Below are 25316 nucleotides of genomic sequence, written 5' to 3' on the forward strand. Positions count from 1 at the left end.
TAAATGTACCCGTGCCAGATTTCCCCTTTAACCTCTATAACATCTCTCCCTCCTCCTCTCTCTCCCTCCTCCTCTCTCTCCCTCTCTTTCTTTACCTCCCTCTCTCTCCCTCCTCCTCTCTGTCCCTCTCTTTCATTACCTCCCTCTCTCTCCTCTCTCTCCCTCCTCCTCTCTCTCCCTCTCTTTCTTTACCTCCGTCTCTGTCCCTCTCTTTCTTTACCTCCCTCTCTCTCCCTCCTCCTCTCTCTCCCTCTCTTTCTTTACCTCCCTCTCTCTCCCTCCTCTCTGTCCCTCTCTTTCTTTACCTCCCTCTCTCTCCTCTCTCTCCCTCCTCCTCTCTCTCCCTCTCTTTCTTTACCTCCCTCTCTCTCCCTCCTCCTCTCTGTCCCTCTCTTCCTTTACCTCCCTCTCTCTCCCTCCTCCTCTCTCTCCCTCCTCCTCTCTCTCCCTCTCTTTCTTTACCTCCCTCTCTCTCCCTCCTCCTCTCCCTCTCTTTCTTTACCTCCCTCTCTCTCCCTCCTCCTCTCTCTCCCTCTCTTTCTTTACCTCCCTCTCTCTCCTTACCTCCCTCTCTCTCCTTTTCATACCCCTCCCTCCGTCTTCCCCCGCCCCTGTGTGAAGAGGGTTGTGTTAACTTCTCTCTCTCTCTCTCTGTGTCCAGGCGGGTCCAGAGTGTGTGGTGTGTGAGGAGGGTTGTGTTAACCCTCGCCCCCACGGCTGTGCCCACCGGTGCCCGTTGCCATGCCACCCGGGGTCGTGCCCCCCCTGCCAACAGATGACCCGACAACGCTGTCACTGCAAGATCTCCCTGCTCTACATAGACTGCCTGTACGTTACACACACACACACACACACACACACACACACACTAGAAGATCAGCCTGCAGTCAGTCAGTACCACAGATCCATTTACACCATACACGGTGTACACATATTTACTGGAATCAATGACAAGACATCAACATTCAGAGTTATGTTGGATCCTCTGAAGTTCAGCAGTCAACATCAATCACTATCATATTCTGTCAACATACACATACAGTTGAAGTCGGAAGTTTACATCCACTCAGGTTGGAGTCATTCAAACTCGTTTTTCAACCACAAATGTCTTGTTAACAAACTATAGTTTTGGCAAGTCGTTTAGAACATCTACTTTGTGCATGACACAAGTCATTTTTCCAACAATTGTTTTCAGATTATTTCACTTATAATTCACTGTATCACAATTCCAGTGGGTCAGAAGTTTACATACACTAAATTGACTGTGCCGTTAAACAGGTGGGAAAATTCCAGAAAATGATGTCATGGCTTTAGAAGCTTCTGATAGGCTAATTGACATAATTTGAGCCAATTGGAGGTGTACCTGTGGATGTATTTCAAGACCGCCCTTCAAACTCAGTGCCTCTTTGCTTGACATCATGGGAAAATCAAAAGAAATCAGCCAAGACCTCAGAAAAAAACTGTAGACCTCCACAAGTCTGGTTCATCCTTGGGAGCAATTTCCAAATGCCTGAAGGTACCACGTTCATCTGGACAAACAATAGTACGCAAGTATAAACACCATGGGACCACGCAGCCGTCATACCGCTCAGGAAGGAGACGCGTTCTGTCTCCTAGAGATTAACGTACTTTGGTGCGGAAAGCGCAAATCAATCCCAGAAAAACAGCAAAGGACCTTGTGAAGATGCTGGAGGAAACAGGTACAAAAGTATCTATATCCACAGTAAAACTAGTCCTATATCAACATAACCTGAAAGGCCCCTTGTGGAAGGTTACCCAAAACGTTTGACCCAAATTAAACAATTTAAAGGCAATGCTACCAAATACTAATTGAGTGTATGTTAACTTCTAACCCACTGGGAATGTGATGAAAGAAATAAATGCTGAAATAAATCACTCTACTATTATTCTGACATTTCACATTCTTAAAATAAAGTGGTGATCCTAACTGACCTAAGACAGGGAATTTTATTTGGATTAAATGTCAGGAATTGTGAAAATCTGAGTTTAAATGTATTTGGCTAAGGTGTATGTAAACTTCCGACTTCAACTGTATCACTGTCTGTCAACATCTATATAACACTGTCTGTCAACATCTATCACTGTCTGTCAACATCTATATATCACTGTCTGTCAACATCTATATATCACTGTATGTCAACATCTATATATCACTGTATGTCAACATCTATATATCAATCTGTCAACATCTATATATAACTCTGTCAACATCTATATATAACTCTGTCAACATCTATCACTGTATGTCAACATCTATATATCACTCTGTCAACATCTATATATCACTCTGTCAACATCTATATATCACTCTGTCAACATCTATATATCACTGTCAACATATATCACTGTCTGCCAACATCTATATATCACTCTGTCAACATCTATATATCACTGTCTCTCAACATCTATATATCACTGTCTGTCAACATCTATATATCACTCTGTCAACATCTATATATCACTGTCTCTCAACATCTATATATCACTGTCTGTCAACATCTATATATCACTTTCTGTCAACATCTATATATCACTGTCTGTCAACATCTATCACTGTCTGCCAACATCTATATATCACTCTGTCAACATCTATATATCACTGTCTCTCAACATCTATATATCACTGTCTGTCAACATCTATATATCACTCTGTCAACATCTATATATCACTGTCTCTCAACATCTATATATCACTGTCTGTCAACATCTATATATCACTGTCTGTCAACATCTATATATCACTGTATGTCAACATATATATATCACTGTATGTCAACATCTATATATCACTGTATGTCAACATCTATATATCACTGTCTGTCAACATCTATATATCACTCTCTGCCAACATCTATATATCACTGTATGTCAACATCTATATATCAATCTGTCAACATCTATATATAACTCTGTCAACATCTATATATAACGCTGTCAACATCTATATATCACTGTCTGTCAACATATATCACTGTCTGCCAACATCTATATATCACTGTCTGTCAACATCTATCATCACTGTCTGTCAACATCTATCATCACTGTCTGTCAACATATATCACTGTCTGCCAACATCTATATATCACTGTCTGTCAACATCTATCATCACTGTCTGTCAACATCTATCATCACTGTCTGCCAACAGCTATATATCACTGTCTGTCAACAGCTATATATCACTGTCTGTCAACATATATATATATCACTGTCTGCCAACATCTATATATCACTGTCTGCCAACAGCTATATATCACTGTCTGCCAACATCTATATATCACTCTCTGTCAACATCTATTTAACACTGTCTGCCAACATCTATATATCACTGTCTGCCAACAGCTATATATCACTGTCTGTCAACATATATATATATATCACTGTCTGTCAACATCTATATATCACTGTCTGCCAACAGCTATATATCACTGTCTGCCAACATCTATATATCACTGTCTGTCAACATCTATATATCACTCTCTGTCAACATCTATATATCACTGTCTGCCAACATATATATATCACTGTCTGTCAACAGCTATCTATCACTGTCTGCCAACATATATATATCACTGTCTGTCAACATCTATATATCACTGTATGTCAACATCTATATATCACTCTCTGTCAACATCTATATATCACTGTCTGCCAACATATATATATCACTGTCTGTCAACATCTATATATCACTGTCTGTCAACATATATATATATCTTTCTGTCAACATCTATATATCACTCTCTGTCAACAGCTATCTATCACTGTCTGCCAACATATATATATCACTGTCTGTCAACATCTATATATCACTGTATGTCAACATCTATATATCACTCTCTGTCAACATCTATATATCACTGTCTGCCAACATATATATATCACTGTCTGTCAACATCTAGATATCACTCTCTGTCAACATCTATCACTGTCTGCCAACATCTATCACTGTCTGTCAACATATATCACTGTCTGCCAACATATATATCACTGTCTGTCAACATCTATCACCACTGTCTGTCAACATATATCACTGTCTGTCAACATCTATTATCATTGTCTGTCAACATATATCACTGTCTGCCAACATCTATATATCACTGTCTGTCAACATCTATATATCACTGTCTGTCAACATCTATATATCACTGTCTGCCAACATATATATATATCACTGTCTGTCAACATCTATATATCACTGTCTGTCAACATCTATATATCACTGTCTGTCAACATCTATATATCACTCTGTCAACATCTATATGTCACTGTCAACATCTATCACTGTCTGCCAACATCTATATATCACTGTCTGTCAACATATATATATATCACTGTCTGCCAACATCTATATATCACTGTCTGCCAACAGCTATATATCACTGTCTGCCAACAGCTATATATCACTGTCTGTCAACATCTATATATCACTCTCTGTCAACATCTATTTAACACTGTCTGCCAACATCTATATATCACTGTCTGCCAACAGCTATATATATCACTGTCTGCCAACATCTATATATCACTGTCTGTCAACATCTATATATCACCCTCTGTCAACATCTATATATCACTGTCTGCCAACATATATATATCACTGTCTGTCAACAGCTATCTATCACTGTCTGCCAACATATATATATCACTGTCTGTCAACATCTATATATCACTGTATGTCAACATCTATATATCACTCTCTGTCAACATCTATATATCACTGTCTGCCAACATATATATATCACTGTCTGTCAACATCTATATATCACTGTCTGTCAACATATATATATATCTGTCTGTCAACATCTATTATCACTGTCTGTCAACATCTAGATATCACTCTCTGTCAACATCTATCACTGTCTGCCAACATCTATCACTGTCTGTCAACATATATCACTGTCTGCCAACATATATATCACTGTCTGTCAACATCTATCACCACTGTCTGTCAACATATATCACTGTCTGCCAACATATATCACTGTCTGTCAACATCTATTATCACTGTCTGTCAACATATATCACTGTCTGCCAACATCTATATATCACTGTCTGTCAACATCTATATATCACTGTCTGTCAACATCTATATATCACTGTCTGCCAACATATATATATATCACTGTCTGTCAACATCTATATATCACTGTCTGTCAACATCTATATATCACTGTCTGTCAACATCTATATATCACTGTCTGTCAACATCTATATATCACTGTCAACATCTATCACTGTCTGTCAACATATATCACTGTCTGCCAACATCTATATATCACTGTCTGTCAACATCTATATATCACTGTTTGCCAACATATATATATCACTGTCTGTCAACATCTATATATCACTGTCTGTCAACATCTATTATCACTGTGTCAACATCTATATATCACTGTCTGCCAACATCTATATATCACTGTCTGTCAACATCTATATATCACTGTCTGCCAACATCTATCACTGTCTGTCAACTTATATATATCACTGTCTGTCAACATCTATATATCACTGTCTGTCAACATCTATATATCACTGTCTGCCAACATCTATATATCACTGTCTGTCAACATTTATATATCACTGTCTGTCAACATATATATATCACTGTCTGTCAACATATATATATCACTGTCTGTCAACATCTATATATCACTGTCTGTCAACATCTATATATCACTGTCTGTCAACATCTATATATCACTGTCTGTCAACATCTATATATCACTGTCTGTCAACATCTATATATCACTGTCTGTCAACGTATATATATCACTGTCTGTCAACTTATATATATCACTGTCTGTCAACATCTATATATCACTGTCTGTCAACATATATCACTGTCTGCCAACATATATATATATCAATGTCTGTCAACATCTATCATCACTGTCTTTCAACATATTTAATTATCACTGTCTGTCAACATCTATCATTATCACTGTCTGTCAACATCTATCACTGTCAACATCTATCACTGTCTGTCAACATCTATCACTGTCTGTCAACATCTATCATTATCAATGTCTGTCAGCATCTGTCATTATCACTGTCTTTCAACATCTATCATTATCACTTTCTGTCAACATCTATCACTGTCTGTCAACATTTATATATCACTGTCTGTCAACATCTATATATCACTGTCTGTCAACATCTATATATCACTGTCTGTCAACATCTATCACTGTCTGCCAACATATATATATCACTGTATGTCAACATATATATATCACTGTATGTCAACATCTATATATCACTGTATGTCAACATCTATATATCACTGTCTGCCAACATCTATATATCACTGTATGTCAACATCTATATATCACTGTCAACATCTATCACTGTCTGTCAACATATATCACTGTCTGCCAACATCTATATATCACTCTGTCAACATCTATATATCACTGTCTCTCAACATCTATATATCACTGTCTGTCAACATCTATATATCACTCTGTCAACATCTATATATCACTGTCTCTCAACATCTATATATCACTGTCTGTCAACATCTATATATCACTGTCTGTCAACATCTATCACTGTCTGCCAACATATATATATCACTGTATGTCAACATATATATATCACTGTATGTCAACATCTATATATCAATCTGTCAACATCTATATATAACTCTGTCAACATCTATATATAACTCTGTCAACATCTATATATCACTGTCTGTCAACATATACAGTGGGGAGAACAAGTATTTGATACACTGCCGATTTTGCAGGTTTTCCTACTTACAAAGCATGTAGAGGTCTGTAATTTTTATCATAGGTACACTTCAACTGTGAGAGACAGAATCTAAAACAAATATCCAGAAAATCACATTCTATGATTTTTAAGTAATTAATTTGCATTTTATTGCATGAAATAAGTATTTGATACATCAGAAAAGCAGAACTTAATATTTGGTACAGAAACCTTTGTTTGCAATTACAGAGATCATACATTTCCTGTAGTTCTTGACCAGGTTTGCACACACTGCAGCAGGGATTTTGGCCCACTCCTCCATACAGACCTTCTCCAGATCCTTCAGGTTTGGGGGCTGTCGCTGGGCAATACAGACTTTCAGCTCCCTCCAAAGATTTTCTATTGGGTTCAGGTCTGGAGACTGGCTAGGCCACTCCAGGACCTTGAGATGCTTCTTACGGAGCCACTCCTTAGTTGCCCTGGCTGTGTGTTTCGGGTCGTTGTCATGCTGGAAGACCCAGCCACGACCCATCTTCAATGCTCTTACTGAGGGAAGGAGGTTGTTGGCCAAGATCTCGCGATACATGGCCCCATCCATCCTCCCCTCAATACGGTGCAGTCGCCCTGTCCCCTTTGCAGAAAAGCATCCCCAAAGAATGATGTTTCCACCTCCATGCTTCACGGTTGAGATGGTGTTCTTGGGGTTGTACTCATCCTTCTTCTTCCTCCAAACACGGCGAGTGGAGTTTAGACCAAAAAGCTATATTTTTGTCTCATCAGACCACATGACCTTCTCCCATTCCTCCTCTGGATCATCCAGAGGGTCATTGGCAAACTTCAGAAGGGCCTGGACATGCGCTGGCTTGAGCAGGGGGACCTTGCGTGTGCTGCAGGATTTTAATCCATGACGGCGTAGTGTGTTACTAATGGTTTTCTTTGAGACTGTGGTCCCAGCTCTCTTCAGGTCATTGACCAGGTCCTGCCGTGTAGTTCTGGGTTGATCCCTCACCTTCCTCATGATCATTGATGCCCCACGAGGTGAGATCTTGCATGGAGCCCCAGACCAAGGGCGATTGACCGTCATCTTAAACTTCTTCCATTTTCTAATAATTGCGCCAACAGTTGTTGCCTTCTCACCAAGCTGCTTGCCTATTGTCCTGTAGTCCATCCTAGCCTTGTGCAGGTCTACAATTTTATCCCTGATGTCCTTACACAGCTCTCTGGTCTTGGCCATTGTGGAGAGGTTTGAGTCTGTTTGATTGCTTGTGTGGACAGGTGTCTTTTATACAGGTAACGAGTTCAAACAGGTGCAGTTAATACAGGTAATGAGTGGAGAACAGGAGGGCTTCTTAAAGAAAAACGAACAGGTCTGTGAGAGCCGGAATTCTTACTGGTTGGTAGGTGATCAAATACTTATGTCATGCAATAAAATGCAAATTAATTACTTAAAAATCATACAATGTGATTTTCTGGATTTTTGTTTTAGATTCCGTCTCTCACAGTTGAAGTGTAACTATGATAAAAATTACAGACCTCTACATGCTTTGTAAGTAGGAAAACCTGCAAAATCGGCAGTGTATCAAATACTTGTTCTCCCCACTGTATCACTGTCTGCCAACATCTATATATCACTGTCTGTCAACATCTATCATCACTGTCTGTCAACATCTATATATCACTGTCTGCCAACAGCTATATATCACTGTCTGCCAACATCTATCATCACTGTCTGCCAACAGCTATATATCACTGTCTGCCAACATCTATATATCACTGTCTGTCAACAGCTATATATCACTGTCTGCCAACAGCTATATATCACTGTCTGCCAACATCTATATATCACTGTCTGCCAACAGCTATATATCACTGTCTGCCAACAGCTATATATCACTGTCTGTCAACAGCTATATATCACTGTCTGTCAACATATATATATATCACTGTCTGCCAACATCTATATATCACTGTCTGCCAACAGCTATATATCACTGTCTGCCAACAGCTATATATCACTCTCTGTCAACATCTATATATCACTCTCTGTCAACATCTATTTAACACTGTCTGCCAACAGCTATATATCACTGTCTGCCAACATCTATATATCACTGTCTGCCAACATATATATATCACTGTCTGTCAACATCTATATATCATTGTCTGTCAACATATATATATCTTTCTGTCAACATCTATTATCACTGTCTGTCAACATCTAGATATCACTCTCTGTCAACATCTATCACTGTCTGCCAACATCTATCACTGTCTGTCAACATATATCACTGTCTGCCAACATATATATCACTGTCTGTCAACATCTATCACCACTGTCTGTCAACATATATCACTGTCTGCCAACATATATCACTGTCTGTCAACATCTATTATCACTGTCTGTCAACATATATCACTGTCTGCCAACATCTATATATCACTGTCTGTCAACATCTATATATCACTGTCTGTCAACATCTATATATCACTGTCTGCCAACATATATATATATCACTGTCTGTCAACATCTATATATCACTGTCTGTCAACATCTATATATCACTCTGTCAACATCTATATATCACTGTCAACATCTATCACTGTCTGCCAACATCTATATATCACTGTCTGTCAACATCTATATATCACTGTCTGTCAACATCTATTATCACTGTGTCAACATCTATATATCACTGTCTGCCAACATCTATATATCACTGTCTGTCAACATCTATATATCACTGTCTGCCAACATCTATCACTGTCTGTCAACTTATATATATCACTTTCTGTCAACATCTATATATCACTGTCTGTCAACATCTATATATCACTGTCTGTCAACATCTATATATCACTGTCTGTCAACATCTATATATCACTGTCTGTCAACGTATATATATCACTGTCTGTCAACGTATATATATCACTGTCAACTTATATATATCACTGTCTGTCAACATATATATATCCTTGTCTGTCAACATCTATATATCACTGTCTGTCAACATCTATATATCACTGTCTGTCAACATCTATATATCACTGTCTGTCAACATCTATCACTGTCTGCCAACATATATATATCACTGTATGTCAACATATATATATCACTGTATGTCAACATCTATATATCACTGTATGTCAACATCTATATATCACTGTCTGCCAACATCTATATATCACTGTATGTCAACATCTATATATCACTGTCAACATCTATCACTGTCTGTCAACATATATCACTGTCTGCCAACATCTATATATCACTCTGTCAACATCTATATATCACTGTCTCTCAACATCTATATATCACTGTCTGTCAACATCTATATATCACTCTGTCAACATCTATATATCACTGTCTCTCAACATCTATATATCACTGTCTGTCAACATCTATATATCACTGTCTGTCAACATCTATCACTGTCTGCCAACATATATATATCACTGTATGTCAACATATATATATCACTGTATGTCAACATCTATATATCAATCTGTCAACATCTATATATAACTCTGTCAACATCTATATATAACTCTGTCAACATCTATATATCACTGTCTGTCAACATATACAGTGGGGAGAACAAGTATTTGATACACTGCCGATTTTGCAGGTTTTCCTACTTACAAAGCATGTAGAGGTCTGTAATTTTTATCATAGGTACACTTCAACTGTGAGAGACAGAATCTAAAACAAATATCCAGAAAATCACATTCTATGATTTTTAAGTAATTAATTTGCATTTTATTGCATGAAATAAGTATTTGATACATCAGAAAAGCAGAACTTAATATTTGGTACAGAAACCTTTGTTTGCAATTACAGAGATCATACATTTCCTGTAGTTCTTGACCAGGTTTGCACACACTGCAGCAGGGATTTTGGCCCACTCCTCCATACAGACCTTCTCCAGATCCTTCAGGTTTGGGGGCTGTCGCTGGGCAATACAGACTTTCAGCTCCCTCCAAAGATTTTCTATTGGGTTCAGGTCTGGAGACTGGCTAGGCCACTCCAGGACCTTGAGATGCTTCTTACGGAGCCACTCCTTAGTTGCCCTGGCTGTGTGTTTCGGGTCGTTGTCATGCTGGAAGACCCAGCCACGACCCATCTTCAATGCTCTTACTGAGGGAAGGAGGTTGTTGGCCAAGATCTCGCGATACATGGCCCCATCCATCCTCCCCTCAATACGGTGCAGTCGCCCTGTCCCCTTTGCAGAAAAGCATCCCCAAAGAATGATGTTTCCACCTCCATGCTTCACGGTTGAGATGGTGTTCTTGGGGTTGTACTCATCCTTCTTCTTCCTCCAAACACGGCGAGTGGAGTTTAGACCAAAAAGCTATATTTTTGTCTCATCAGACCACATGACCTTCTCCCATTCCTCCTCTGGATCATCCAGAGGGTCATTGGCAAACTTCAGAAGGGCCTGGACATGCGCTGGCTTGAGCAGGGGGACCTTGCGTGTGCTGCAGGATTTTAATCCATGACGGCGTAGTGTGTTACTAATGGTTTTCTTTGAGACTGTGGTCCCAGCTCTCTTCAGGTCATTGACCAGGTCCTGCCGTGTAGTTCTGGGTTGATCCCTCACCTTCCTCATGATCATTGATGCCCCACGAGGTGAGATCTTGCATGGAGCCCCAGACCAAGGGCGATTGACCGTCATCTTAAACTTCTTCCATTTTCTAATAATTGCGCCAACAGTTGTTGCCTTCTCACCAAGCTGCTTGCCTATTGTCCTGTAGTCCATCCTAGCCTTGTGCAGGTCTACAATTTTATCCCTGATGTCCTTACACAGCTCTCTGGTCTTGGCCATTGTGGAGAGGTTTGAGTCTGTTTGATTGCTTGTGTGGACAGGTGTCTTTTATACAGGTAACGAGTTCAAACAGGTGCAGTTAATACAGGTAATGAGTGGAGAACAGGAGGGCTTCTTAAAGAAAAACGAACAGGTCTGTGAGAGCCGGAATTCTTACTGGTTGGTAGGTGATCAAATACTTATGTCATGCAATAAAATGCAAATTAATTACTTAAAAATCATACAATGTGATTTTCTGGATTTTTGTTTTAGATTCCGTCTCTCACAGTTGAAGTGTAACTATGATAAAAATTACAGACCTCTACATGCTTTGTAAGTAGGAAAACCTGCAAAATCGGCAGTGTATCAAATACTTGTTCTCCCCACTGTATCACTGTCTGCCAACATCTATATATCACTGTCTGTCAACATCTATCATCACTGTCTGTCAACATCTATATATCACTGTCTGCCAACAGCTATATATCACTGTCTGCCAACATCTATCATCACTGTCTGCCAACAGCTATATATCACTGTCTGCCAACATCTATATATCACTGTCTGTCAACAGCTATATATCACTGTCTGCCAACAGCTATATATCACTGTCTGCCAACATCTATATATCACTGTCTGCCAACAGCTATATATCACTGTCTGCCAACAGCTATATATCACTGTCTGTCAACAGCTATATATCACTGTCTGTCAACATATATATATATCACTGTCTGCCAACATCTATATATCACTGTCTGCCAACAGCTATATATCACTGTCTGCCAACAGCTATATATCACTCTCTGTCAACATCTATATATCACTCTCTGTCAACATCTATTTAACACTGTCTGCCAACAGCTATATATCACTGTCTGCCAACATCTATATATCACTGTCTGCCAACATATATATATCACTGTCTGTCAACATCTATATATCATTGTCTGTCAACATATATATATCTTTCTGTCAACATCTATTATCACTGTCTGTCAACATCTAGATATCACTCTCTGTCAACATCTATCACTGTCTGCCAACATCTATCACTGTCTGTCAACATATATCACTGTCTGCCAACATATATATCACTGTCTGTCAACATCTATCACCACTGTCTGTCAACATATATCACTGTCTGCCAACATATATCACTGTCTGTCAACATCTATTATCACTGTCTGTCAACATATATCACTGTCTGCCAACATCTATATATCACTGTCTGTCAACATCTATATATCACTGTCTGTCAACATCTATATATCACTGTCTGCCAACATATATATATATCACTGTCTGTCAACATCTATATATCACTGTCTGTCAACATCTATATATCACTCTGTCAACATCTATATATCACTGTCAACATCTATCACTGTCTGCCAACATCTATATATCACTGTCTGTCAACATCTATATATCACTGTCTGTCAACATCTATTATCACTGTGTCAACATCTATATATCACTGTCTGCCAACATCTATATATCACTGTCTGTCAACATCTATATATCACTGTCTGCCAACATCTATCACTGTCTGTCAACTTATATATATCACTTTCTGTCAACATCTATATATCACTGTCTGTCAACATCTATATATCACTGTCTGTCAACATCTATATATCACTGTCTGTCAACATCTATATATCACTGTCTGTCAACGTATATATATCACTGTCTGTCAACGTATATATATCACTGTCAACTTATATATATCACTGTCTGTCAACATATATATATCCTTGTCTGTCAACATCTATATATCACTGTCTGTCAACATCTATATATCACTGTCTGTCAACATCTATATATCACTGTCTGTCAACATCTATATATCACTGTCTGTCAACGTATATATATCACTGTCTGTCAACTTATATATATCACTGTCTGTCAACATCTATATATCACTGTCTGTCAACATATATCACTGTCTGCCAACATATATATATATATCAATGTCTGTCAACATCTATCATCACTGTCTTTCAACATATTTAATTATCACTGTCTGTCAACATCTATCATTATCACTGTCTGTCAACATCTATCACTGTCAACATCTATCACTGTCTGTCAACATCTATCATTATCAATGTCTGTCAGCATCTGTCATTATCACTGTCTTTCAACATCTATCATTATCACTTTCTGTCAACATCTATCACTGTCTGTCAACATTTATATATCACTGTCTGTCAACATCTATATATCACTGTCTGTCAACATCTATCACTGTCTGTCAACATCTATCATTATCACTGTCTTTCAACATATATCATTATCACTGTCTGTCAACAACTATCACTGTCTGTCAACATCTATCGCTGTCTGTCAACATCTATCGCTGTCTGTCAACATCTATCACTGTCTGTCAACATATATATATCACTGTCTGTCAACATCTATATATCACTGTCTGTCAACATCTATATATCACTGTCTGTCAACATCTATATATCACTGTCTGTCAACATCTATATATCACTGTCTGTCAACTTATATATATCACTGTCTGTCAACATCTATATATCACTGTCTGTCAACATATATATATATATCAATGTCTGTCAACATCTATCAACATCTATCATCACTGTCTTTCAACATATTTAATTATCACTGTCTGTCAACATCTATCATTATCACTGTCTGTCAACATCTATCACTGTCAACATCTATCACTGTCTGTCAACATCTATCATTATCAATGTCTGCCAGCATCTGTCATTATCACTGTCTTTCAACATCTATCATTATCACTTTCTGTCAACATCTATCACTGTCTGTCAACATTTATATATCACTGTCTGTCAACATCTATATATCACTGTCTGTCAACATCTATCACTGTCTGTCAACATCTATCATTATCAATGTCTGTCAGCATCTGTCATTATCACTGTCTTTCAACATCTATCATTATCACCTTCTGTCAACATCTATCACTGTCTGTCAACATTTATATATCACTGTCTGTCAACATCTATATATCACTGTCTGTCAACATCTATCACTGTCTGTCAACATCTATCATTATCACTGTCTGTCAGCATCTGTCATTATCACTGTCTTTCAACATATATCATTATCACTGTCTGTCAACAACTATCACTGTCTGTCAACATATATCGCTGTCTGTCAACATCTATCGCTGTCTGTCAACATCTATCACTGTCTGTCAACATCTATTATTATCACTGTCTGTCAACAACTATCAATGTCTGTCAACATCTATCACTGTCAACATCTATATATCACTGTCTGTCAACATCTATCACTGTCTGTCAACATCTATATATCACTGTCTGTCAACATCTATATATCACTGTCTGTCAACATCTATCACTGTCTGTCAACAACTATCACTGTCTGTCAACATCTGTCATTATCATAGTCTGTCAACATATATCGCTGTCTGTCAACATCTATCACTGTCTGTCAACATCTATCATTATCACTGTCTGTCAACAACTATCACTGTCTGTCAACATATATCACTGTCAACATCTATATAGCACTGTCTGTCAACATCTATCACTGTCTGTCAACATCTATATATCACTGTCTGTCAACATCTATATATCACTGTCTGTCAACATCTATCACTGTCTGTCAACAACTATCACTGTCTGTCAACATCTGTCATTATCATGGTCTGTCAATATCTATCACTGTCTGTCAACATCTATTGTCCTTTCTCTAGGACTTTCAGAAGTGCTGAAGATGAGGCTAAAGTTGATCTGGGGTCCTGTAAGAACCAATGTCCTAAACAGGTATGCTCTCTGTGTGGGTCTCTCTAAAGTCCTCTCTCTGTGTGGGTCTCTCTAAAGTCCTCTCTCTGTGTGGGTCTCTCTTAAGTCCTCTCTCTGTGTGGGTCTCTCTTAAGTCCTCTCTCTGTGTGGGTCTCTCTAAAGTCCTCTCTGTGTGGGTCTCTCTTAAGTCCTCTCTCTGTGTGGGTCTCTCTTAAGTCCTCTCTCTGTGTGGGTCTCTCTTAAGTCCTCTCTCTGTGTGGGTCTCTCTTAAGTCCTCTCTCTGTGTGGGTCTCTCTTAAGTCCTCTCTCTGTGTGGGTCTCTCTTAAGTCCTCTCTCTGTGTGGGTCTCTCTAAAGTCCTCTCTGTGTGGGTCTCTCTTAAGTCCTCTCTCTGTGTGGGTCTCTCTTAAGTCCTCTCTGTGTGGGTCTCTCTTAAGTCCTCTCTCTGTGTGGGTCTCTCTTAAGTCCTCTCTCTGTGTGGGTCTCTCTTAAGTCCTCTCTGTGTGGGTAGTGTGTCTGGGTAGGTAGTGTGTCTGGGTGGGTAGTGTGACTGGGTGGGTAGTGTGACTGTTAACCCCAGTATTTCTGTGTGGGTAGTGTGACTGGGTGGGTAGTGTGACTGGGTGGGTAGTGTGACTGTTAACCCCAATGTGACTGTAGGTAGTTGGAACAGCCTCTTATAGCAGTAGGGTCAGGTTGTCCTCTCAGATCAGCTGTATCTCTGTTAACCCCAGTGTGACTGTAGGTAGTTGGAACAGCCTCTTATAGCAGTAGGGTCAGGTTGTCCTCTCAGATCAGCTGTATCTCTGTTAACCCCAGTATGACTGTAGGTAGTTGGAACAGCCTCTTATAGCAGTAGGGTCAGGTTGTCCTCTCAGATCAGCTGTATCTCTGTTAACCCCAGTGTGACTGTAGGTAGTTGGAACAGCCTCTTATAGCAGTAGGGTCAGGTTGTCCTCTCAGATCAGCTGTATCTCTGTTAACCCCAGTGTGACTGTAGGTAGTTGGAACAGCCTCTTATAGCAGTAGGGTCAGGTTGTCCTCTCAGATCAGCTGTATCTCTGTTAACCCCAGTGTGACTGTAGGTAGTTGGAACAGCCTCTTATAGCAGTAGGGTCAGGTTGTCCTCTCAGATCAGCTGTATCTCTGTTAACCCCAATGTGACTGTAGGTAGTTGGAACAGCCTCTTATAGCAGTAGGGTCAGGTTGTCCTCTCAGATCAGCTGTATCTCTGTTAACCCCAGTGTGACTGTAGGTAGTTGGAACAGCCTCTTATAGCAGTAGGGTCAGGTTGTCCTCTCAGATCAGCTGTATCTCTGTTAACCCCAATGTGACTGTAGGTAGTTGGAACAGCCTCTTATAGCAGTAGGGTCAGGTTGTCCTCTCAGATCAGCTGTATCTCTGTTAACCCCAGTATGACTGTAGGTAGTTGGAACAGCCTCTTATAGCAGTAGGGTCAGGTTGTCCTCTCAGATCAGCTGTATCTCTGTTAACCCCAGTGTGACTGTAGGTAGTTGGAACAGCCTCTTATAGCAGTAGGGTCAGGTTGTCCTCTCAGATCAGCTGTATCTCTGTTAACCCCAGTGTGACTGTAGGTAGTTGGAACAGCCTCTTATAGCAGTAGGGTCAGGTTGTCCTCTCAGATCAGCTGTATCTCTGTTAACCCCAGTGTGACTGTAGGTAGTTGGAACAGCCTCTTATAGCAGTAGGGTCAGGTTGTCCTCTCAGATCAGCTGTATCTCTGTTAACCCCAGTGTGACTGTAGGTAGTTGGAACAGCCTCTTATAGCAGTAGGGTCAGGTTGTCCTCTCAGATCAGCTGTATCTCTGTTAACCCCAGTGTGACTGTAGGTAGTTGGAACAGCCTCTTATAGCAGTAGGGTCAGGTTGTCCTCTCAGATCAGCTGTATCTCTGTTAACCCCAGTGTGACTGTAGGTAGTTGGAACAGCCTCTTATAGCAGTAGGGTCAGGTTGTCCTCTCAGATCAGCTGTATCTCTGTTAACCCCAGTATGACTGTAGGTAGTTGGAACAGCCTCTTATAGCAGTAGGGTCAGGTTGTCCTCTCAGATCAGCTGTATCTCTGTTAACCCCAGTGTGACTGTAGGTAGTTGGAACAGCCTCTTATAACAGTAGGGACAGGTTGTCCTCTCAGATCAGCTGTATCTCTGTTAACCCCAGTGTGACTGTAGGTAGTTGGAACAGCCTCTTATAGCAGTAGGGTCAGGTTGTCCTCTCAGATCAGCTGTATCTCTGTTAACCCCAATGTGACTGTAGGTAGTTGGAACAGCCTCTTATAGCAGTAGGGTCAGGTTGTCCTCTCAGATCAGCTGTATCTCTGTTAACCCCAGTGTGACTGTAGGTAGTTGGAACAGCCTCTTATAGCAGTAGGGTCAGGTTGTCCTCTCAGATCAGCTGTATCTCTGTTAACCCCAATGTGACTGTAGGTAGTTGGAACAGCCTCTTATAGCAGTAGGGTCAGGTTGTCCTCTCAGATCAGCTGTATCTCTGTTAACCCCAGTGTGACTGTAGGTAGTTGGAACAGCCTCTTATAGCAGTAGGGTCAGGTTGTCCTCTCAGATCAGCTGTATCTCTGTTAACCCCAGTGTGACTGTAGGTAGTTGGAACAGCCTCTTATAGCAGTAGGGTCAGGTTGTCCTCTCAGATCAGCTGTATCTCTGTTAACCCCAGTGTGACTGTAGGTAGTTGGAACAGCCTCTTATAGCAGTAGGGTCAGGTTGTCCTCTCAGATCAGCTGTATCTCTGTTAACCCCAGTGTGACTGTAGGTAGTTGGAACAGCCTCTTATAGCAGTAGGGTCAGGTTGTCCTCTCAGATCAGCTGTATCTCTGTTAACCCCAGTGTGACTGTAGGTAGTTGGAACAGCCTCTTATAGCAGTAGGGTCAGGTTGTCCTCTCAGATCAGCTGTATCTCTGTTAACCCCAGTGTGACTGTAGGTAGTTGGAACAGCCTCTTATAGCAGTAGGGTCAGGTTGTCCTCTCAGATCAGCTGTATCTCTGTTAACCCCAGTGTGACTGTAGGTAGTTGGAACAGCCTCTTATAGCAGTAGGGTCAGGTTGTCCTCTCAGATCAGCTGTATCTCTGTTAACCCCAGTGTGACTGTAGGTAGTTGGAACAGCCTCTTATAGCAGTAGGGTCAGGTTGTCCTCTCAGATCAGCTGTATCTCTGTTAACCCCAGTGTGACTGTAGGTAGTTGGAACAGCCTCTTATAGCAGTAGGGTCAGGTTGTCCTCTCAGATCAGCTGTATCTCTGTTAACCCCAGTGTGACTGTAGGTAGTTGGAACAGCCTCTTATAGCAGTAGGGTCAGGTTGTCCTCTCAGATCAGCTGTATCTCTGTTAACCCCAGTGTGACTGTAGGTAGTTGGAACAGCCTCTTATAGCAGTAGGGTCAGGTTGTCCTCTCAGATCAGCTGTATCTCTGTTAACCCCAGTGTGACTGTAGGTAGTTGGAACAGCCTCTTATAGCAGTAGGGTCAGGTTGTCCTCTCAGATCAGCTGTATCTCTGTTAACCCCAGTATGACTGTAGGTAGTTGGAACAGCCTCTTATAGCAGTAGGGTCAGGTTGTCCTCTCAGATCAGCTGTATCTCTGTTAACCCCAGTATGACTGTAGGTAGTTGGAACAGCCTCTTATAGCAGTAGGGTCAGGTTGTCCTCTCAGATCAGCTGTATCTCTGTTAACCCCAGTGTGACTGTAGGTAGTTGGAACAGCCTCTTATAGCAGTAGGGTCAGGTTGTCCTCTCAGATCAGCTGTATCTCTGTTAACCCCAGTGTGACTGTAGTTAGTTGGAACAGCCTCTTATAGCAGTAGGGTCAGGTTGTCCTCTCAGATCAGCTGTATCTCTGTTAACCCCAGTATGACTGTAGGTAGTTGGAACAGCCTCTTATAGCAGTAGGGTCAGGTTGTCCTCTCAGATCAGCTGTATCTCTGTTAACCCCAGTGTGACTGTAGGTAGTTGGAACAGCCTCTTATAGCAGTAGGGTCAGGTTGTCCTCTCAGATCAGCTGTATCTCTGTTAACCCCAGTGTGACTGTAGTTAGTTGGAACAGCCTCTTATAGCAGTAGGGTCAGGTTGTCCTCTCAGATCAGCTGTATCTCTGTTAACCCCAGTGTGACTGTAGGTAGTTGGAACAGCCTCTTATAGCAGTAGGGTCAGGTTGTCCTCTCAGATCAGCTGTATCTCTGTTAACCCCAGTGTGACTGTAGGTAGTTGGAACAGCCTCTTATAGCAGTAGGGTCAGGTTGTCCTCTCAGATCAGCTGTATCTCTGTTAACCCCAATGTGACTGTAGGTAGTTGGAACAGCCTCTTATAGCAGTAGGGTCAGGTTGTCCTCTCAGATCAGCTGTATCTCTGTTAACCCCAGTATGACTGTAGGTAGTTGGAACAGCCTCTTATAGCAGTAGGGTCAGGTTGTCCTCTCAGATCAGCTGTATCTCTGTTAACCCCAGTGTGACTGTAGGTAGTTGGAACAGCCTCTTATAGCAGTAGGGTCAGGTTGTCCTCTCAGATCAGCTGTATCTCTGTTAACCCCAGTGTGACTGTAGGTAGTTGGAACAGCCTCTTATAGCAGTAGGGTCAGGTTGTCCTCTCAGATCAGCTGTATCTCTGTTAACCCCAGTGTGACTGTAGGTAGTTGGAACAGCCTCTTATAGCAGTAGGGTCAGGTTGTCCTCTCAGATCAGCTGTATCTCTGTTAACCCCAGTGTGACTGTAGGTAGTTGGAACAGCCTCTTATAGCAGTAGGGTCAGGTTGTCCTCTCAGATCAGCTGTATCTCTGTTAACCCCAGTGTGACTGTAGGTAGTTGGAACAGCCTCTTATAGCAGTAGGGTCAGGTTGTCCTCTCAGATCAGCTGTATCTCTGTTAACCCCAGTGTGACTGTAGGTAGTTGGAACAGCCTCTTATAGCAGTAGGGTCAGGTTGTCCTCTCAGATCAGCTGTATCTCTGTTAACCCCAGTATGACTGTAGGTAGTTGGAACAGCCTCTTATAGCAGTAGGGTCAGGTTGTCCTCTCAGATCAGCTGTATCTCTGTTAACCCCAGTGTGACTGTAGGTAGTTGGAACAGCCTCTTATAGCAGTAGGGTCAGGTTGTCCTCTCAGATCAGCTGTATCTCTGTTAACCCCAGTGTGACTGTAGGTAGTTGGAACAGCCTCTTATAGCAGTAGGGTCAGGTTGTCCTCTCAGATCAGCTGTATCTCTGTTTCTATGTGATCCGTATGTTGTTCTGTGTTGTGGTCCGTCCATGGAGGGTCTTTATCTAGTTATCAGGTGATGAGTGTTACACCACTCTCTGGGAGAAGGGGGAGAGAGAGGGGGAGACTTTTTCACTCAGTTTACCTCTCTCCCCCATTTATCTCCCCCCTCTCTCTCTCTCATCACCCCCCCTCCTCCTCCCCTCCCTCCTCCTCTCTCCCTCCCCTCCCTCTCCCTCCCCTCCCTCCCCTCTCCCTCCCCTCCCTCCCCTCTCCCTCCTCTCCCTCCTCTCCCTCCCCTCTCCCTCCCCTCTCTCTCCCCTCTCCCCCCTCTCCCTCCCCTCTCCCCCCTCTCTCTCCCCTCTCCCCCTCTCTCCCCTCCCTCCCCTCTCCCCTCTCCCCTCCCTCCCCTCTCCCCTCCCTCCCTCTCTCCTCTCCCCCCTCTCTCTCCCCTCCCTCCCCTCTCCCCTCTCTCTCCCCTCTCCCCCCTCTCTCTCCCCTCCCTCTCCCCTCCCTCCTCTCTCCCCTCCCTCCCCTCTCTCTCCCCTCTCCCCCCTCTCTCTCCCCTCCCTCCCCTCTCCCTCTCCCCTCCCTCCTCTCTCTCCCCTCTCTCTCCCCTCCCTCTCCCCTCCCTCCTCTCTCTCCCCTCCCTCCCCTCTCCCCCTCTCTCTCCCCTCTCCCCCTCTCCCTCTCTCCCTCCCTCCCTCTCTCCCTCCCTCCCTCTCTCCCTCTCTCTCCCCTCCCTCCCTCCCCTCTCCCTCTCCCTCCTCTCTCCCCCTCTCCCTCCTCTCTCTCCCCTCCCTCCCCTCTCCCCTCTCTCTCCCCTCCCCTCCCTCCCCTCTCCCTCCCCTCTCCCTCCCCCTCTCTCTCCCTCTCCCCCTCTCTCTCCCCCTCCCCTCTCCCTCCCCTCCCTCTCCTCCCTCCCTCTCTCTCCCTCTCTCCCTCCCTCCCCTCTCCCCCCTCTCTCTCCCTCTCCCTCCCCTCTCCCCCCTCTCTCTCCCCTCTCCCCCTCTCTCTCCCCTCCCTCCCCTCTCCCTCTCTCTCCCCTCTCTCTCCCCCTCTCTCCCTCCCCTCTCCCCTCCCTCCCTCTCTCCCTCCCTCCCCTCCCTCTCCCCTCCCCTCCCCTCTCCCTCCCCTCTCCCTCCTCTCTCTCCTCTCTCTCCCCTCTCCCCTCCCTCCTCTCTCCCTCCTCTCCTCTCCCCTCTCTCCCTCCCTCCCCTCTCTCTCCCTCACTCCCTCAGTATGATCAGGTAGGTAGGTATAGATCATCATATAGGTATACAGTATAGTATAGGTAGATCAGGTAGTCTATAGGTAGGTAGGTATGCATAGGTAGGTAGGTATAGGTACTAGATAGGTATAGTAGGTAGGTATCAGGTATCTGTAGGTAGGTAGGTAGGTATAGTATAGGTAGTCAGTAGGTAGTGTATGTAGGTAGGTAGGTATAGGTAGTATGTATATAGGTAGGTAGGTATAGTATAGATATGATAGATATCATATAGGTAGGTATCAGGTATAGTATATATAGTATAGGTAGGTATGTATAGTATAGTAGGTAGGTAGGTATAGGTATGTATAGATAGGTAGGTAGGTATGTAGGTAGGTAGGTAGGTCAGGTAGGTAGGTAGGTAGTAGGTATCTGTAGGTAGGTAGGTAGGTATGTAGGTAGGTATAGGTAGGTAGGTATGTACTGTAGGTAGGTAGGTATAGATAGGTCTATTCTAGGTCTGTAGGTAGATAGGTATAGGTACAGTATCGTACTGTAGGATCTGTAGGTAGGTAGGTATGTAGTGTATGTAGGTCATAGGTAGGTAGGTCCAGGTATCCAGGTAGGTCAGTCTAGGTATCGATAGGTCTGTAGGTCTGTCTCAGTCGTAGGTAGGTATAGGTATCCTACGTATCTCTAGGTCTACTAGGTAGGTTAGGTAGATCTCCAGTCTGTCTATGTATAGATAGGTATAGATTAGCATTGTAGGTGTGTATAGGTAGGTAGGTATCCATAGATAGTCTATCTAGGTATGTATCTATTATAGTATCTATCATAGTCTATGTAGGTATAGGTAGTAGGTATAGGTATCTATCTAGGTAGCAGTGTATCTATAGGTCATAGGTCTCTATCTAGGTCCAGGTAGGTCGTAGGTATAGGTCAGGTAGGTCAGGTATGTATCCATCTAGTCTAGGTAGGTATCCAGTATCTCTAGGTAGGTCTAGGTAGGTCTCATATAGGTCTCAGTCTCCAGTCTCTAAGTAGGTCAGGTCTGTAGGTAGGTCTCCATCTCATAGGTTCAGTCTCCTAGTCTGTCTCAGCTACCTCAGTACTCTACCGTCTGCTACTCGTCTCTCTAGGTATCTATAGATCTATGTAGTCTCCAGTCTAGGTATCCCCGTCTCTCCGTACTCGGTATAGGTCTAGATCCAGTACTAGTCATACGCTATATACTAGGTATCAGATAGATAGGTATCAGTATATATAGGTATAGTATATATAGGTACAGTAGGTATCAGTATATAGGTACTGTAGGTATATAGATCAGGTACAGTCCATACGTCTCAGATCTATAGCATCAGTAGGTCTAGGCTAGGTATAGTATATCTCAGATAGATAGGTATAGGATAGATAGATATATATAGTATCTATAGTATCGATCAGTATCTAGTATATCTCAGGTATCTAGGTCTAGGTAGGTATCAGTATATCAGGTATAGCATCTATCTAGGTAGGTACGGTATCTATAGTATGTAGGTATGGTAGGTAGGTAGGTAGGTATCAGTATCTATCAGGTAGGTATCCATCTATCTCTAGGTCCATAGGTCTAGATAGTATCATCAGATCAGGTATCAGATAGATCCAGGTCTGTCTCAGATAGATAGGATCTCCGTCTAGACTATAGGCTAGGTATACCGATCCATAGGTATCGCTAGATAGCATCTATATAGTATGTATCCAGTAGGTAGGTATATAGGTATCTATAGGTATCTAGGTCGTAGGTCATCAGCTCAGGTATCTATCAGTATAGGTAGGTCTCCAGGTCTAGTATAGATAGATAGGGTCTCTATACGGTAGGTAGGTCTCAGTCTAGGTAGGTAGGTATCAGGTCTCACCTATAGTCTCAGGATAGATAGGTATAGACTCAGATATCAGTCTAGGTAGGTATAGTATAGGTATCAGATCTATATCAGATAGATCGCTCATGGCTCCAGTAGATACTATCTCGCTGCTCTCTAGCTCAGATACGTACCTATCTATCAGTATATCTAGGTCTAGATAGATAGGTCATAGATCTCTCATGGATCCATCTATCAGGTATCTAGGTCAGCTATCAGCTAGGTATCCAGTCTCTATAGGTCAGGTTATCTAGGTATCCAGATCGCTCAGATCTATATAGGTGTCTAGATAGGTATAGGTCCATAGATATCTCAGCATATCATCTCATCTAGATAGGCTATAGATAGGCCTCTCCGCTGTCTATCAGATACATAGCCTCTCCCCTCGCTCCTCTCTCTCCCCTCTCTCTCGCCTCCCTCCTCTCTCTCCTCTCTCTCCCCTCTCCCCCCTCCCTCCCCTCCCCCCTCTCTCTCCCCTCCCCTCCCCTCTCCCCTCTCTCTCCCCTCCCTCCCCTCCCTCCCCTCTCCCTCCCCTCCCTCCCCTCTCCCCTCTCTCTCCCCTCCCCTCTCCCCTCTCTCTCCCCTCCCCTCCCTCCCCTCTCCCTCCCCTCTCCCTCCCTCCCCCTCTCTCCCCTCCCTCCCCTCTCCCTCCCCTCTCCCCTCTCTCTCCCCTCCCTCCCTCTCCCCTCCCTCCTCTCTCTCCCCTCTCTCTCCCCTCCCTCCTCTCTCTCCTCTCTCTCCCCTCTCCCCCCTCCCTCCCCTCTCCCCCCTCTCTCTCCCCTCCCTCCCCTCTCTCCTCTCTCTCCCCTCTCCTCCTCTCCCCCCTCTCTCCCCTCTCCCCCCTCCCCTCTCCCCTCTCTCTCTCCCCTCCCTCCCCTCTCCCCTCTCTCTCCCCTCCCTCCCCTCTCCCTCCCCTCTCCTCCCTCCCCTCTCCCCTCTCTCTCCCCTCCCTCCCCTCTCTCTCCCCTCTCCCCTCTCCCTCCCCTCTCTCTCCCCTCCCTCCCCTCTCTCTGAGAGCATGTTTTTCCTCTGATGGGTAATCGATGCAGCTCAGTGGCGCCAGAGTGTTTCTGTTTTAAGGCACACTAACACACACACTAACACACACACTAACACACACTAACACACACAAACACACACACTAACACACACACTAACACACACAAACACACACACTAACACACACACTAACACACACACTAACACACACAAACACACACACTAACACACACACTAACACACACACTAACACACACAAACACAAACACACACACACACTAACACACACACTAACACACACACTAACACACACACTAACACACACACTAACACACACAAACACTAACACACACACACACTAACACACACACTAACACACACACTAACACACAAACACTAACACTAACACACACACACAATAACAGCCGACACACACTAGAACACACACACACTGTCAACACACACTAACACACAAACACTAACACACACACACACTAACAGCCGACACACACTAGAACACACACACACACAGTCGACACTCACACTAACACACACCTGGGAACAATTCTGGTGTTTCTGTGTCCCGTAGGCAGCAGCTGTGACGGACTCTCAGCGAACCATTCCAGGAACACACATCAGATTTCCACACTGTGTTGTCAGGGTTTCCGTTAGCCGTAAAAGA

At 42.8% G+C, this 25316-nt stretch overlaps 1 protein-coding gene across 3 annotated transcripts in view; it reads left to right on the plus strand.

The window, feature by feature from the left end:
• Positions 1–25316, plus strand: part of nfxl1 (nuclear transcription factor, X-box binding-like 1) — a 136749-nt gene that overhangs the window by 100440 nt on the left and 10993 nt on the right. For all 3 annotated transcript variants that reach the window (XM_071334229.1, XM_071334230.1, XM_071334231.1), the window contains exons 18-19: positions 662–828; positions 15262–15331. In XM_071334229.1, coding sequence (XP_071190330.1) covers positions 662–828; positions 15262–15331 — 237 coding nt within the window. The remainder of the gene's footprint in view (positions 1–661; positions 829–15261; positions 15332–25316) is intronic.

Source organism: Salvelinus alpinus, chromosome 11 (genome assembly GCF_045679555.1).
Source record: "Salvelinus alpinus chromosome 11, SLU_Salpinus.1, whole genome shotgun sequence".
Taxonomy (NCBI): domain Eukaryota; kingdom Metazoa; phylum Chordata; class Actinopteri; order Salmoniformes; family Salmonidae; genus Salvelinus; species Salvelinus alpinus.